The 15,714-nt window shown below is 40.1% G+C and overlaps 1 protein-coding gene across 1 annotated transcript in view; it reads right to left on the minus strand.

Moving 5' to 3' along the window:
- Phex (phosphate regulating endopeptidase X-linked) overlaps positions 1 to 15,714 on the minus strand; it is a 210,286-nt gene that overhangs the window by 147,654 nt on the left and 46,918 nt on the right. Inside the window, exons 5-8 of the mRNA XM_070040718.1 lie at positions 15,023 to 15,249; positions 6,419 to 6,487; positions 4,329 to 4,445; positions 186 to 269 (exon numbers count right to left, since the gene is read on the minus strand). Coding sequence (XP_069896819.1) covers positions 186 to 269; positions 4,329 to 4,445; positions 6,419 to 6,487; positions 15,023 to 15,249 — 497 coding nt within the window. The remainder of the gene's footprint in view (positions 1 to 185; positions 270 to 4,328; positions 4,446 to 6,418; positions 6,488 to 15,022; positions 15,250 to 15,714) is intronic.

Consider the following 15,714-nt stretch of genomic DNA (forward strand, 5'->3'; position numbering starts at 1 on the left):
GGGATAACTGAAAAGACTGAGAGTAGGTTTTACAAGGCAAAAGTTTACATATGGATAAATACCATCCCTTGTAAAATGACCAGACACAAGAAGGTTTGCTGAATAGTTTTCACTAACCCGAGGGATTATACCATCACTTGTATCACGACCAGGTACCAGAGTTTTCCTGAGTCGTTTTCACTAACCTGAGGAATCATAGCACTGAGTTCAGAGATGTTCATTTTGTTATACATCGCCTCACTGGTTCGGTTTTCATGGGGAATCATTATCTGTCAGAAAGACACTTGAGTTATTACTTTCAAATGAATCATTTCTTACCGCATGACTACTTTATACATGTGCCAAAACATCTGTTTAGTATTATAAAGTTTTTTAAGACCGGTGCCCAGCTGAGGGGAAGAACGGAGAAGTGACAGAATTTTAGACCAGATGAAGGAAGTAAAAAAGAAAATTACTTGGGCTATTCAGTGCAAAATACTGTCTCCAGTGCATAAAGATCTTTCCAGAATCCCCTCTTCCTCTAACGTATGGATGGAAAGTCTATTCCTAGCTCAAATTTGACAGCCAAGCTAAAGTTGGATAACAGGCAACTATTTCACTTTTACCTGTGGTCTCCAAATAATGATCTCACCATTTTATGAACCACAGCTCATCCCTTCATCTCTAGGGGCAAATTTTCAGCCATGACCCCTGGCTGTATGGATACCACCCATGATCATTTTGTCAATAGCTCGTTCCTTCACTTCACCTCTTGTTGCTTTGGTCTTGAGCTTTCCTTCACTCCACTGATGGGGGTATGGATTCAGTTACCATCTAGACACATATTTCAGAACCTGTACTTCTGCCCTGATCCTTCACATTCTTTCTATTCTCAATACTCTTGATCTTAGCCATTTGACCAACACCAAATCTAGGCTTCTAGACTCTACCACGTTCAACCTGATGTAAAAACAATGGCTAAGCTGGACACTGGTAGCTCTTGCCTGAAATCCTAGCTACTCAGGAGGCTGGGATCTGAGGATTATAGTTCAAAGCCAGCATGGGCAGGAAAGTCTGTGAGACTCATCCTCAATTAACCATAAAAACCAGAAATGGAGCTGTGGCTCAAAGTGGTAGAGTGCTAGCCTTGAGCAAAAAGTGCTCAGGGACAGTGCCCAGGCCCCACGTCTGACAAAAGAAAAAAAAATTGGGTATAGCTATCACTACCTCCATGGTCCAAACTATGATTTAAGACTTTGCCCACAATTCATTTTCTCTAGCAGGCCTTTCAATTAAAGTCTACTTGGTTCTTATCACAAGGGCAACTCAGTGGACAGAGATCTCTCCTTGTGTACAATCTCTCTGGGTGGAATTAGTTGGCACACTCCCATGGCTGTCTTGCCAAGGACGTCTTTGAACTTGATGGGGCTGTCTTGTCTGCTTAGCCTCAGAGGTGGACCTAAGACTGAATATCCCACTTATTTTGCACGTCCTTAGTGAACTGAAGTAGATGAGGAGGGGAGCATTCCTCCAAAGCCTGAAGTCTGCACACCATGGATTTTCCAAATCCACAGAGGGCTGTGAAGCAGACACTTGTCCCCTGTTCTGTAAACACTTCAATGCCCTTAGCTTCTTCTCCCCCCTCACCTTTCCACAGGTAAGGCCACGTGCACCAACCAGTTCCCTGGCTGCATCTGAATCCTTGCCAAGGACAAAATCCACAAGTCCTTTCTTCCCCCTCCTTAACTCAGGCGGATGGCCTTGGAATCCTCTGGCCTCCGAGCTGTTCTCAGCTCGCTGCCAGCTACGTCCCTCCACACACTGGATTTGTCACTTCATCTAGCCTCTTGACAATTCCTAGTGTTGCCTCAGCCCAGCTGTTTTTAGTTCCCTTTTTGGTCCAACTCCCTGACACAAGGCATGGTCTTTCTGTATCACAGTTTTGGTCCAAATGAGAGTACTGGGCCTTCTATTTGCCAGGGAAGTGAATCCAGATAGCTTGTAGAAATGGCTGGGAGACACCTTTGCAGAATTCAAAACACAGAACATTTCAGAGAAATAGCCATGAACTTCACCACAGCAGGAACAGAGTTTCATTGCCCAACCTTAATCCTTCACTTCTACTCCATTCTTCAACATACAATCCCCACCTTGACATGCAAAAAAAAGCAATAAGCACATGGACTCTAATTCACCTTCCCCTTCACCCCCCCCCCACTGGGGTTTGAACTCAGGACCTTGCACTTCCTAGGCAAGCAGTCTATTGTTAAGCCATGCCTCTAGCACTGCTTTTTGCTGTTTGTGTGCATGTGGTATGGTATGTGCTGATCTTGGGGCTTGAACTCAGATCCTGAGCACTGTCCTTGAGCTTCTTTTGCTCAATGCTAGTGCTCTACCGCTTGAGCCACAGTGCCACTTCCAGATTTTTTTTCAGTAGTATATTGGAGATAAAAGCCTCACAGACTTTCCTACCAGGGCTGGCTTCAAATTGCAATCCTCAGATCTCAGCTTCCTGAGGAGCTAGGATTATAGGCATGAGCCACTGACACCTAGATTTTGCAGAGTATTGTTAAGATAGAGCCTCTATTCAGGCCTAGGCACATGCCTGAACTCTAATCCACCTATTTTAGGCTTCCCATCACTGCCGGGATGACAAGCACATACTACTACATCCAGCTTTCCTCCATGGAGATGGAGTTTCATCTGGCCTGGAACTTGGATTCTCCTGATCCCAGCATTCCAGACAGCATGGAACAGCAGGTACAAATCACTCCATCCAGCTATGGGTTGGAAGAATATCACCACCTTTTCTACTTGGACGGACCTCAAATAGCAATTTTCCCATGCTCCGCCTCCAAAGTGGTCAGAATCACAAGATGTGAGCCATTGGCAACTAGCTGCAAATCTACTTGATACAAGTACTTTTATCTCATTACAAAGTTTCTATAATGGTTCATTCTGGGTCTTGGAACATTTAGGGCTTTTACATTGTTTCTTCTAGGGAAAAAAAGGTATTCTATAAACTGAACGCTAACCCCTTAGGATTTCTCATTATTCTCATACATTTGTTTAATATCTTTGTGTCTATACCAAGAGCCTACGAAGCTTTAAGGTGACTCATTCAGGATACATGACACAATGACATTCATTACAGTGGAAGAAGAAAGGAATGAAAAATAAGGATAGATGTAAAGTAGCACCAGAAAGGAAGCTTTAAAATGCTCACCAGCATGCCTTATATACTTCTACATCAGTTTTTATGTCCAGTATTGGCAGACATACTTCCCCAGCCCAGATCCTAATCTGACTCACTCTTGGGAATGGTATTAAAAGCAGACTCAATTAAAAGTAATGTTGTAGGGCCAGGGGTATAGCTCAGTGGTATACCATATTCTTAGCCTATGTAAGGCTCTGAATATGATCCCGGGAATGTGTGCACATACACACACACACACACACACACACACATACACACACACACACACACACACACACACACACACACACACACACACACACAGAGTAAAGCAAAGCAAAGCAAAAAAAGCAACCTTCCATTGAATCAAATCAATAATCATCTGCATTCTATTTAAGCCATACAAGAGTTTCTCTAGAAAAACAGAATATCACTTTGCTGCACAAACATTAAATAAGCTAAGACCAAGGAATCTGAAGAATAAAAGGCCTCCCCCCGCCTCTCTTTTCCTTCCTTTCTTTCTTCTCTTTTTGCCAGTACCAGGGTTTGAAATCAGGGCCTTGTGCTTGCTCAACTTCCTTGTTCATGGCTGGTACACTACCATTTGAGCCATGTCTCCAGGCCATATTTCTGCTAGCTGTTTTGGGGATGAAGTCCCTCAGAGTTTTTTGCCTAGGCTAGTTTTGAACTTTGATACTCAGATCTCAGCCTCCAGAACAGCTAGGGTTACAGACATGAGGCACCAGCACTTAGCTGAAAGCTCTTCTTGTTACTTCCCAATGGAGATGCTACTCTACCTTGAGCCCAAAGAGTAACAACACAGAAGGTTCTTGTTTAGTTACACTTTGTAACTTCATTCAGGATATATTGCTTTTTTTCAGGGGGAGGGTCCAGTTGTGGGGCCTGAACTCTGGGCCTGGGCACTGTCCCTCATCGATTCAGCTTAAAGCTAGCATTCTACCACTTGAGCCACAGTGCCACTTCCGGCTTTTTTTTTCTGCTTCTGTGGTGCTGAAGAATCGAACCCAGGGCCTCATGCATGCAAAGCAAGCGCTCTACCACTAAGCCACCTTCCCAGCCCCGGATATGTTGCTTTTAAAAGAAGAAAAAGACAAATGAAAGGATACAAAGATTATTTTCAATGAAGACTTACCTCAGCTATCTTCATTTCCAATCTAATCACTGACTTCATGTCATGCTCAGCTCGGGAACTGTTAGCTCCTAAAAGCACAGCTGTGTCTACCATGAACTTGTAAAGGGCATCTCGATACTGTAAGAGATAAAGAAACAAGTGATCATGACAATAACCTACTAGATAGTAAGTTTCAGAGAAGAGCAGAAACAGCAGGTAGAAATAAATGTCCTTCATTTTCACCAGGTACTCACAATACACTACAGACATTCTGAAATACCAGCTATCCATCTACCACTTTGAGTGATGGGTACCATTTCTATAACAGACAGCAATGTCTGGCCATCATGCATTGATCACACTAGTTTTTCTGGTAATTGGTGATATTATGATTACAAGAAACATTTCCAAATGAACCCAGAATAGAACGCTTAAGGTCAGGTGTTCTCTTCTCAGACAAGTGAGGCTTTAATAAAAAATAATGGGGAAGAACTGTTACTAAAAAAGCAGGAGGAACACTGGTTGGAAAGTGTGATTTATTCTCTTCCAGCTCAATTTATCCAGCTTCACACTAAGAAATAAGCGATGACTGTAGTGATCACAGCCCTGTATCTTTCCAGGTTTATTCAGTTTTCACAGTTGTCCTGCCTGGCTCGGGGTGGGTGTGGGGGGTGGAAGAGATAGCAATGATGGTGAGAAATGTAGCAACTGGTAAATATATAGTTTTCTCACTAAGGTACGCCTTGACCCGTAAGCTGTTTTTTCCTGGATGACTGATCTTAAGACCTATAGAGTTCTTGGAATATAGCAAGCCATTAAATATTAGTGGCCCAAGCAGTAAGCAAGCTTTGCTCATAATCTTAATAGAAAGACTGTTTTGCCTTTCCCATGTCAAGTCAGAAAAAATAGTCAATATACATGGAAGGTGGCCTGCTAGGCACTGTGCATACGTCAAGGGAAGGCAGAACAGATGAAAATTAACTAATTCTCCAGTCTGGTTCTCAGTGTGTGGTCCAATATAATTAATAACTAACAACAGAGAGACCAAAGTAAGTTTCTTAATAAAGCATTCCAGAAGCCTGGAAAAATACGAGGGAAATTGAATTTGAAGGATAAATTCAGGAGTAGTGAGAATAAGGTGCTTTCTTGAGAGAGGAAACATAGATGTGTTGGAAAATATGGGTTAGATCAAGCCATGAAGAAGCTTTGAATCCCCTCAAAGGAATTTATGCACTCTCTCAAGAGCAAGGCATGCTGGGAGCAGTATGGTGTAAACACAACTTGTCAAGTGGTATGAGGTCAATGGAACAAAATGGAGGAAATATCCGTTTACAAAGCTACTTGTAAGGTCAATTTGCCACCCTTTTGGATGAGCATCTTAAGTCCAAAAGCTACCTAGGATCTTGGCTAGTTTCTTGGCCTCCAGTGCCTGCTATAAGTAGAGGTTAGTATCTGTATAGACTCAGAAGACTTGGGTCTAATTCTCTTTTAGCAATTCAATAATGTTTCTAAAATGAAATGAAAGTGTGAAAAATGAATGGGCTCTTTCCAGTGTTGCATGAAACTACTAGGCTTCCAAGTTAAACCAAGATGTCCAACTTGACTAAATCGCCTTTGTAAAGGGCATCTCCATACTGTAAGAGACAATGACATTACCCTTCATTAATGGGGGTACCTGCTAAAAATTCATATGCTCAGAGCCAACCTCGTCTATTAAATCAAACTCTCTAAGGCTTGATACATATGAGAAGCTTCCCAGGTGATTGTTTAGTATTACAAATTTGAGAACCACTGGGTCTCCTTTCCCATACTTGCTCTGAACATGGTAATGATTGTGTGCTACACCTGAGAAGTGGTATCTCTCCAGCTACATCATGAGGACACTGAGCAAGGGAACTTGTACAGCCCTGGTGCCTAGACTTCTAGAAGACAGAGACTGGAATTATCTGCCTTAAGAAAAGGTCCTTTCTTCCTACATTGGGAATGTGGTGAGTGACTAATCCATCACACTGTTCAATTCCAGTAAAAAAAAAAAAAAGCAAGCATATTAGAACAAGTGATGGACTAAAACAGCCTAACAAGGCCCAGAGATGAATATGAGTAAAACTTACAGACTTGGCTTCCGTACTGTTATCAAGGTAATCTTCCCTCACAGCTAGAGAGAGTGTTGCTTGGTCCAACTGTTAAATAAAAACAGAAAACATGCTACAGCATTGGAAAATCTTATGTACCATATGAACAAGAGTTCTGAAAGCATCTGCATCCCAGACATATTTTGGGCTCTGTCACCATTACAAATACAACTACCTGGAAATAGGTACTTTGGTGATGACTGATTTAAAGAATTGGAGACCTGTCCTTGCTTTGGTGATTCATCATTTCACAGTTGCGGTTCTGTTGACACTGATTCGCATCAAGGCTAATTGAATTGGGGTAGATCTTAGAGATTTTAGCCAGAAAACTGATGCAACTTTCCCAATCCAATATGGTTGGGAAAAGCTCAGAGTGCAATACTAGATCCGATATCCAGATCTCTGCATTATTGTACAAATGCCAATCTGGATGGAGTTGATTAATCACATTCTCTACCTTAACACCTCTAAATAATGTCTCTTTCATCCAAAAGTAATGGATTTGTTTTGAGAAATCTGCAAATTTTGGGCCATCTCTGCAAAGTTTAGGAGAGGTGATCAAAACATAGATAATGATCAGACAACTAAATAAGTAAAATAATAATGATGGATAAATATAGTATAAGTTCTTGGAATACAACTTTCAGAACTACAAAGCAAACCAAAGGAAACAAAACAATTTGTTCAGAATATATGCTAGAAAAAATTTATGCAAAACAACTGAAACTTGACCCCTATCTTCCACCTTGAATAAAAAATGGATTGTAGGGGCTGGGAAGGTGGCTCAGTGGTAGAGCGCTTGCCTTGCATGCATGAGGCCCTGGGTTTGATTCCTCAGCACCACATAAGCAAAAAAAAAGCCAGAAGCGGTGCTGTGGCTCAAGTGGTAGAGCGCTAGCCTTGAGCTGAAGAGCTGAGGGACAGCGCCCAGGCCCAGAGTTCAGGCCCCATGATCGGACCCCCCCAAAAAATGGATTGTAGACCTAAAACTATAAAACTTCCAAAGCAAAATATAGGAGAAACACTTTGTGGGCTTGTGTTATAAAGCATTTTTAGACACAAAACTGAAATCACAACCTATAAAAGAAAAAGTTAATAAATTGGACTTCATTAACGTTTAAAACTCATGTTCTGTGAAAGACATTAAAAGCATGTATAGAAGTCACAGAATGGGAACACATTTGAAAATAATATATATATATGTATGATAAAGAACTTACATTCAAAATATATAAAGAACACTCAAAACTTAACAATAAGAAAATAATTTAAAAGTGATCAAAGTATCCAAACAGATTCTTCAGCAAGGAAGATACACAGAGGGAAAATAAACACATGAAAATATGTTCAACCTATCTGATATATTTACCTATGACTCATCAATCCCACTGTTATACCCTTACTCAAGAATATGAAATAAAAACTTATGTTCAAACCAAAACCTATGGTTAACTTGAGTCATAATCATCAAAAGTAGGAAGTGAACCAAATCTCCCACAATGTACAAATGGATAAGCTGTGATGCACAATGAAAAACTACTCAGCAATCAGAAGGAATGGACTATTGATGATACATTCATCCACGTGGGTGAATTTTACTTGCATCTTTGAAAAGGCAAAACTAAAGGGAAAACGGAGTAATGGTTGCTATTTTGAGGATGGGAGTTAACAGTAGAGGGACAATAGTAGGTAATTTAGGATGTGATGAAACTATTCTATTTATTGATTGTTAGATGAATGCATTAATTTATCAAAACTTAGAAATAATCCAGTACCACTAGCTCACTCATGTAATCCTAGCTAACCAAAGAACTGAGATCTAAGGATCACAATTCAAAGCCAGCCCAGGCAGAAAAAAAATCTGTGAGATTCTTATCTCCAATTAACCACCAAGAAGGCAGAAGTGAAGGTGTATCTCAAATGATATGATAAAGCCCAAGCCTTCAGTGAAAAATCTAAATTCAAGCCCCAGTACAGACAAAAATGAATAAATCCATTTCTTGTTCTTTCTTGAATATCAGCAAGTGGCTAAAGACTGAATAGATCTCACCAACAGATTTAAGTCTCTGAGTCACAAATTAAAAAGTTCATCCAAATTATCAGAAAATCAAAATAACAAGTCACAAATTATTGGCTTCTGTGCAACCTATATATGTTCATATGATTAGTTTGAATGATTTTAAAATTTTTCTGCTCAAGCAAAGGCTGAGAATATACTGAAAAAATGTATTGATCCATTTCCCTCTGGCTCCTTCTCCGTCTTACTATAATCTCAAATACTGTACTATTTTTTTAATAGATGAAGACTTACAAAATTCTCATTTTCCATGAAAATCCCTTTCACATGCATCAGGTGCTATAAAAGGTCAAGTCAACTATTAGTATGGTTATGGAAAGTTCAAGGGAAAACACTGCTATTGTTTCAGAGGAAATGTTTTCAAAACATTTATTTTAGGACTAGAGATATGGTTCAAGTGATAGAGTGTCTGGCTAACATCCTGAGTTCAAATCCTACTAGTAGCAAAAAATAATAATTTAAAAAAACTGCTAAGGATTGGTGCTCACACTTATAATCCTAACTCCTCAGGAGGCTGAGATCTGAGGACCATTGTTCGAAACCATCCAGGGTAAAAAAAAAAGTCTGTGAGATGAGCAGAAAAGCTCAAAAGCTATGTACATATGATCATATAAGATGATGCTAAGCGAAATGAACCCCAAGATATGGGCACAAGAGGTCTTTCTTTGTTGTTGTTTCTAATATACTATGTGATTTGTTTGTTTCTTTTGTATGTTCTTCCCCCTATGGTACATCCCTTGTTGTCACTGTACTTGATTTTGGTACCCTGCATCTTGTATTTACATTTGTCTAATTCGGGGAAGGGAAAGGGAATAACAAAACGTTTACACAAGGACACAGGATGACCTATTGCAACAATGAGACCCACAAGACACTATATTGGAAATGCACTTTACAACTTGTGGGGAGAGGAGTGAGAGAGGTAGGGGAGAGAAGGGATAGTGGGAGAACAAAGGAGGTGACAATGCTCAACAAGAAATGTACTCATCACCTTACTCACATAATTGTAACTCCTCCGTACAGCATCTTTACAATAAAATAAATTTTATAAAAAGTCTGTGAGACTTATCGCCAATTAACCAGCAAACAAATAATAATAAATAACCACAACCTGGAAATAGACCTGTCATTCAAGTGGTAGAACATCTGCCTTGAATGAAAAGGCTAAGGGACAGCACCTAACCTGAGTTCAAACACACACACACACACACACACACACACACACACACAGAGGTATATGCACATGTGCTCATTCACACAAAATTATTTTGTCTATGTGAACTGCTAAAATCCTCAAATTATTTTCTTTGATTTTCTTCTCTAATCGGCCTGAAATAACCAAGTTTCAGGCAGTTTCAGTCAGCCTGGCTTTATTCTACTGCAATTCCCAATCTACTATCTTTTCTTCCAAAAATTAAGTAAGCCAGGATCATGAAACAAAATATTTTGATTAAGATGCTTTGGCTTTCAGTTAATGTTGGACCACTTGATGACTCTTGTGAGCTTTGGTCTCATAGGAAAGGAGATTGTGCAGATAATATCAAGAAAGCCAAAGTTTCCTCTCATGAAATGAAGTTAAACCCACTTATGGCAAAAGTTTGGATAACTCAAGTGAAGTTACCAGCCCTCTCATAAACCTTCAGATTGTTATAGTTTCTAAGGAACATTTTAAATACTCAAATGGATTGGATAAGATCAGTCAACTAAATCTCGTTAGAAATATTCAAGTTCCTGAGGCGAGGTCTTTCTTAAGAAGCCAACACACCAGGACACTGTGTTATTTAAAGTTTTGTTTTGTTTTAATCCTTAAACTTAAAACTGATCTAAATATTGGAAGTAGAACATAAAATAAAATAAAATTTTAATCCCAGAATTTGGGATGCTAGGTAAGGGAGGAGGTTTGCGAATTTGAGGCCAAGCCTGGGCAATATAAAAAAAATTGTCTCTCAAAATAGTGGAGGGAAATGTGATACTAAGAAATATGATATACTGAAATGAATATGCATTTTTTCCGATTACAACGGCTACTCCACTTACAATGAACTTTGTATTATGAGAGAAAGTAGTAGTACAATAAGAAACATCTGACAAATTGTGATGTAAGAAAATGAAAGATAAAGAAATTGAATGAACTTGCCTGGTGCCAGTAGCTCACACCTGTAATGCAAGCTTTTCAAGAAGCTGCGCTCTGAAAAGCACGGTTTGAAGCCAAGCTGGGAAGGGAAGTCTATGAGACTCTTAACTCTAAAAAGCCAGAAGTAGAGCTGTGACCCAAGTGGTAGAGAGCCAGCCTTGAGCAAAGGAAAAAGCTAAGGAAAAATATACACACCCTGAGTTCAAGCCCTGATAACCCCCCACACACACAATTACAGAAACCTCATATCCAAGAGAGTTTCCCCTCATCATCATGAAAATCTTCAAGAGCCAAGCAAATGTAGACCCTTAAGTAAGGGTGGCTTTAAGTTGTTGTATACTAGGATGACCCTGGTCTTCCAGTCTTTCAGGACTGCGTAGGAAAGCCTTTTCTTGTCCCTTAAATCATTCTTGCTATCTCCATGCATAAAACAAACCCAACTACATGGAGCAAGATAATGTTTCAGAGGGCTCACTTTTGTCATTCTTCTGTGTTTTTAATATCCTGTCTCCCACTCAAGGCTATACAAATCATGTGTCAAATTGCCATGGGGAAACTACTGAAGGCCATTTGTGCATGTTAAACTGCATATTTGTGGCATGATGACATATCTGCCCATTAGAAGGAATCTTGTACTCTTCACCCAGAGGTGCCATTTGTTCACTCGACAGTGAACACAGGAGTGGGTCTGCCCAGAAGGAGGCCTTTTTAGTATTCCTGTGGGTTTGTGGGAATCAAAAAGTGGGGAATCCAAGAAAATAGTATTTAGTGGGAAAAACACTTTGAAAGAACAGAGTTTGAGTGAGAGAGCTTTTTCCTGGAGCACAGAGGCACTCCCAGACAGTAAAAGAAGTCAGTGGTTCCCATGAGGAGAGAGATCAGCTGATACCATGAAATGTAGCAGCATCTGAAAGGGAGAAGAGGCCCAGGACCACAGACCATAGAAACATACCTGACAAGTCCATATGAGTTCCATAGTGGGGGTTTTTTCTTCAGATGAAGGTTGAAAAATGGAGCTGCTAATAAGGCATGGGGAGTACCTAGACCAATATTCATTTTTCCAGCAAAAGGTAGGGTGGAAGTTAACGGTCAAAGACTACATTGACTAAAGAAAGTGTCTGATTTTTGCACAACCAAACGAGATATCTCAGGCATAGTGGGTACACAGAGAAGCAGCTTTTGTCAAAATGATCCAAATCAGATTCTAGGTCATGCTTCAAGCAAGGAGACTTTCCATGTGCCACTATAGACCAGCATCTATGTTAGAAACTCACAAAATTCAAGTCACTTAAACCTCACAGCAACAGTAGACAAGAAATTCGAATCTGCCCTTCCTTACACATGGGGAAAATGAGATTCCGAGTGGTGAAGCCATCTGTACTAGGATACTAAGTAAATCACAAAGTCTACCAATAGTTGCAAACTATGCTCCTCAAAACCTGTGTCTCACTCCTGTGATCCTCGCTTTTCAGTAGCTGAGATCTGAGAAGCATGGTTCAAAGCCAGCCTGGGCAGAAAAGTTCATGTGACTCTTTTCTCCAATGAACCATCAAAAGGCTGGAAATGGAGATGTGGCTCAAATGGTAGAGTGTCAGCCTTGAACATAAAAGCTAAGGGACAGCATTAGTACTGGCGTACACACACACACACACACACACACACACACACACACACACACACACACACACACACACACACACACACACACACACACACACACACACACACACACACACACACACACCTAAAAGGGTCTCCAAATTTTCAGCTAATTCTATTCTAAAGTTGTAATATTTAATTTTTATATATATTAATTGTATAAAATGAGGAGTTTCACCATGATATTTTAATGCATATACTTTGATCACATTCACCCCTTCTATTACATTTTCTTATCTCTCCTTGCTCCCTCTTTTCTCTTCCCCTTTCATCTCTCTAGTAGCCCCCATTTTTCTTTTATGGTTCCTCCATCTCAGTGTCCACAAATGAGAGAAAACATGGAGACTTTGTGTGACTGGCTTATTTCACTTAGCATGAAGATCTCTAAACAAAAGGCAACATACACACAAATTGTACAATTTTGGCAGTCAACACTGTTCTGCTCTTCACTGTCAGATTCATTTGTCTCAGAATAAAGTTTTTCCTGCCATCTGTAGACACACACTTACACTTGTAACTGTATCATAATTGGGAACACTGTGGCTGTATTTTGTTTCAGGAAAGGTGGTTAATTCAGACTTGTGAGTATTTGCTCATCTATTATGGTGTAAACAGGGCCAAAACTAAAATAGACATGTGCCATCCTCAAATGCCAAGCACTTCAGTTTGTAACAAGCTGCCATCCTGGCAAAGAAGAGCACTAAGGACACAAGCGCCTCCTTACATTTGGAAAGTAGTCTGTTATTGACAGTTTAGTACGTCTAGCATTAGTGTAATTGAATATTAAGTGTGCAAGCAAGCTGTTACCATGCTTCTCTGTTTTGAGTATTTTTTTATAAATTTGTGTTAAAGCTAGACACTTTGTGAAATTGCTTTTTTGACACAGCATCCTTGCTGATGGTGTGCACTTCTTTTTTTTTTCCAGGGCTGAGGACCAAACCCAGGGCCTTGCACGTGCCGGACGGGCGCCCTTCCACTGGGCTAAACCCCCAGCCCCTGGTGTGCACTTCTGATTGATATAGAGGAACACGTCATCTGGTTGTCCATTTTGGACAATGTTACCATTGAGTGATATCAGTTTCATCTCTCTATCGTGAATTTCCCAATCAAATTTTCACCTAATAATTTTAGCATTTATAGATGATACTTGCCTAAACTTTCACTTCATCAGGGATTTTTATGATAATTTCTAATTATATTATCTCCACCAAATTTGTAAGCTATGATTCTACTATTAAAACCCTGTGTAAGTCCAATGCCAGTGGCTTATGCCTGTAATTCTAGCTACTCAGGAAACTGAGATCTGAGGATCACAGTTCAAAGCCATCCCCAACAGGAAAATCCATGAAACTCTTATCTCCAAATAACCACCAAAAAAACAGAAGTGAAGCTGTGGCTCAAGTGGTAGAGTACTAGCCTTGAGCAAAACAAAAAGCTCAGAAACAGTGTTCAGGCCCTGAATTCAAGCCACAGGATGGGCACGCATGCACACATACACACACACACACACACACACACACACACACACACACACACACACACACACACACACACACACACACATTCTGCTTTGGATTTTGGAAGTTTGACTTAGGTGGGGTGAGGGTATTTCACTCTAATAGTTTTTATTCTTCTACATTTGAATGTCAATATATCATTAATATTTTCTGGTTTCACAAAGGACCGAATTAAAGGAAATATTTAGTATTCAATAGCTCTATTATTATTATTCATTGTAATTATTGATGGAGAAACAAGCCTGGCAGGATCAAGGTACAAAATTTATTTGAGAAATATTATTTCAATTCTTACGAGGCTCTTTCATTGGTGAATCTTTTGTTGTTGGTAATTTTGCCTAGCAAAATCAGGTCACATACACTTGGATCTGTCTTTTATCAAAGAAATGCTTATTCTCCCAGTACAAAATGCAACCAAGTACTTGAAAGTTTGGTCTTCCAAATTGAAAAAGACTCAGACTAAATTGAAAGAGACCCAGACTAAATTATCCAATGAGGATTTGATTGTTTATGCAAGAAGATGATCACAATCAAGCACTAGTGACTTGCACCCATAATCCTGGATACTCAGGAGGCTGAGATCTGAGGATCAAAATTCAAAATCAGCCCAGGCAGACAAATCCCTGAGATTCTTAGCTCCAATTAACCAGCAAAAAGCCAGAAATAGAGGTGTGGCTCAAGTGGTAGAGTGCCAGCCTTGAACAAAAAAATAAGTAAATAAACAAGAACACAAGGCCCTGAGTTCAAGCCACAGTACCAGCACTAAATACATATATAAATGTATTAATAAATTATACATTCATAGAAAGTGAACAAGGAATGCTATGTGTGTTCTCTCCCCTATCCGGAGAATGAGGAGGTGAGGGAAAGAGTGGAGTTCTGAACATCTTTCATAACTGCAAAAGACCCACAGCCTTTCCCCACTGGAGTTCAGGGACCTCCTACATGTTCAAAGTAGGCATGGGAGAGTGAGAATAAAGATCAACTTGAAATTCACTCACAGGCTTCCTGAAGGTTGGCAGAAGTTGTGTCCTAATAATTTACATTCTCCAAATCTTACAGAGTGGTGCATTCAAGATCTTAAGATTGAGCAGATTTTTTTTTTACCTTCTCACTCAAAAATGGCAACATGAATGTCTCCTAGGAAGATACCCCAAAAGACAAATCTCAAATAGAAGAAAGAACCCTGGCTATACCTTCAAGATGTGTTCATTGGATGCCTTGTCATCAGGGGACACATACAAACGGATAAACACCGAATTGCTGTATTGACCCCGGAATGTTGCAAGTGTCTGCAGCAGGCTGAATTTTCTCTCTGACCAAACTCCTTCAGGACCAATATTTGCTTCAAGCACAGGCCAGCGGAAAGGTGAATGTCGTAGGATGTGGAGCAATGGCTTGGCACCTGCTTTTTCAATCGCTTCTGAAAGAGAGTAGGAAGGGTGAGTTCGAATTACAGACTGGAGTAGGATGCAAGAACATCTACTCCACAGAAAATTCCCATATGGCCCCCACTAGAAACGTTTGCTGTTTAAGGAGAAGGTAGAAGAGTGGGTTGGGTTGAACCTAACCATAGAGACAGACTATGACTCACACATCCATGGGATCATCTAAATCTATTTTTCACCAAGAAAGAGAGAGGATGGGCTCACTGTATTGACCCAAGTCAATGAATGGAATGAAACTCCTTGGTGGCCACAAGGGACAACCCTAAATTGTCTTTTAAAATGACTCAGCAAAGCCTATCATTCCCTCAATGAAAGAAACTAATGCTTTAGATTCTGGTCATTATTGCCTTCTTCTAGCTGACCAAATGACACATCCAAATCCCAGACTAGTTAGCATACTTTTCAGAAACATTGGCTTCTTCCTACAACGGTCTTCAGAA

This window comes from Dipodomys merriami, unplaced genomic scaffold, assembly GCF_024711535.1.
Source record: "Dipodomys merriami isolate MVZ:Mamm:240054 unplaced genomic scaffold, mDipMer1.0.p SCAF_3, whole genome shotgun sequence".
Lineage (NCBI taxonomy): Eukaryota > Metazoa > Chordata > Mammalia > Rodentia > Heteromyidae > Dipodomys > Dipodomys merriami.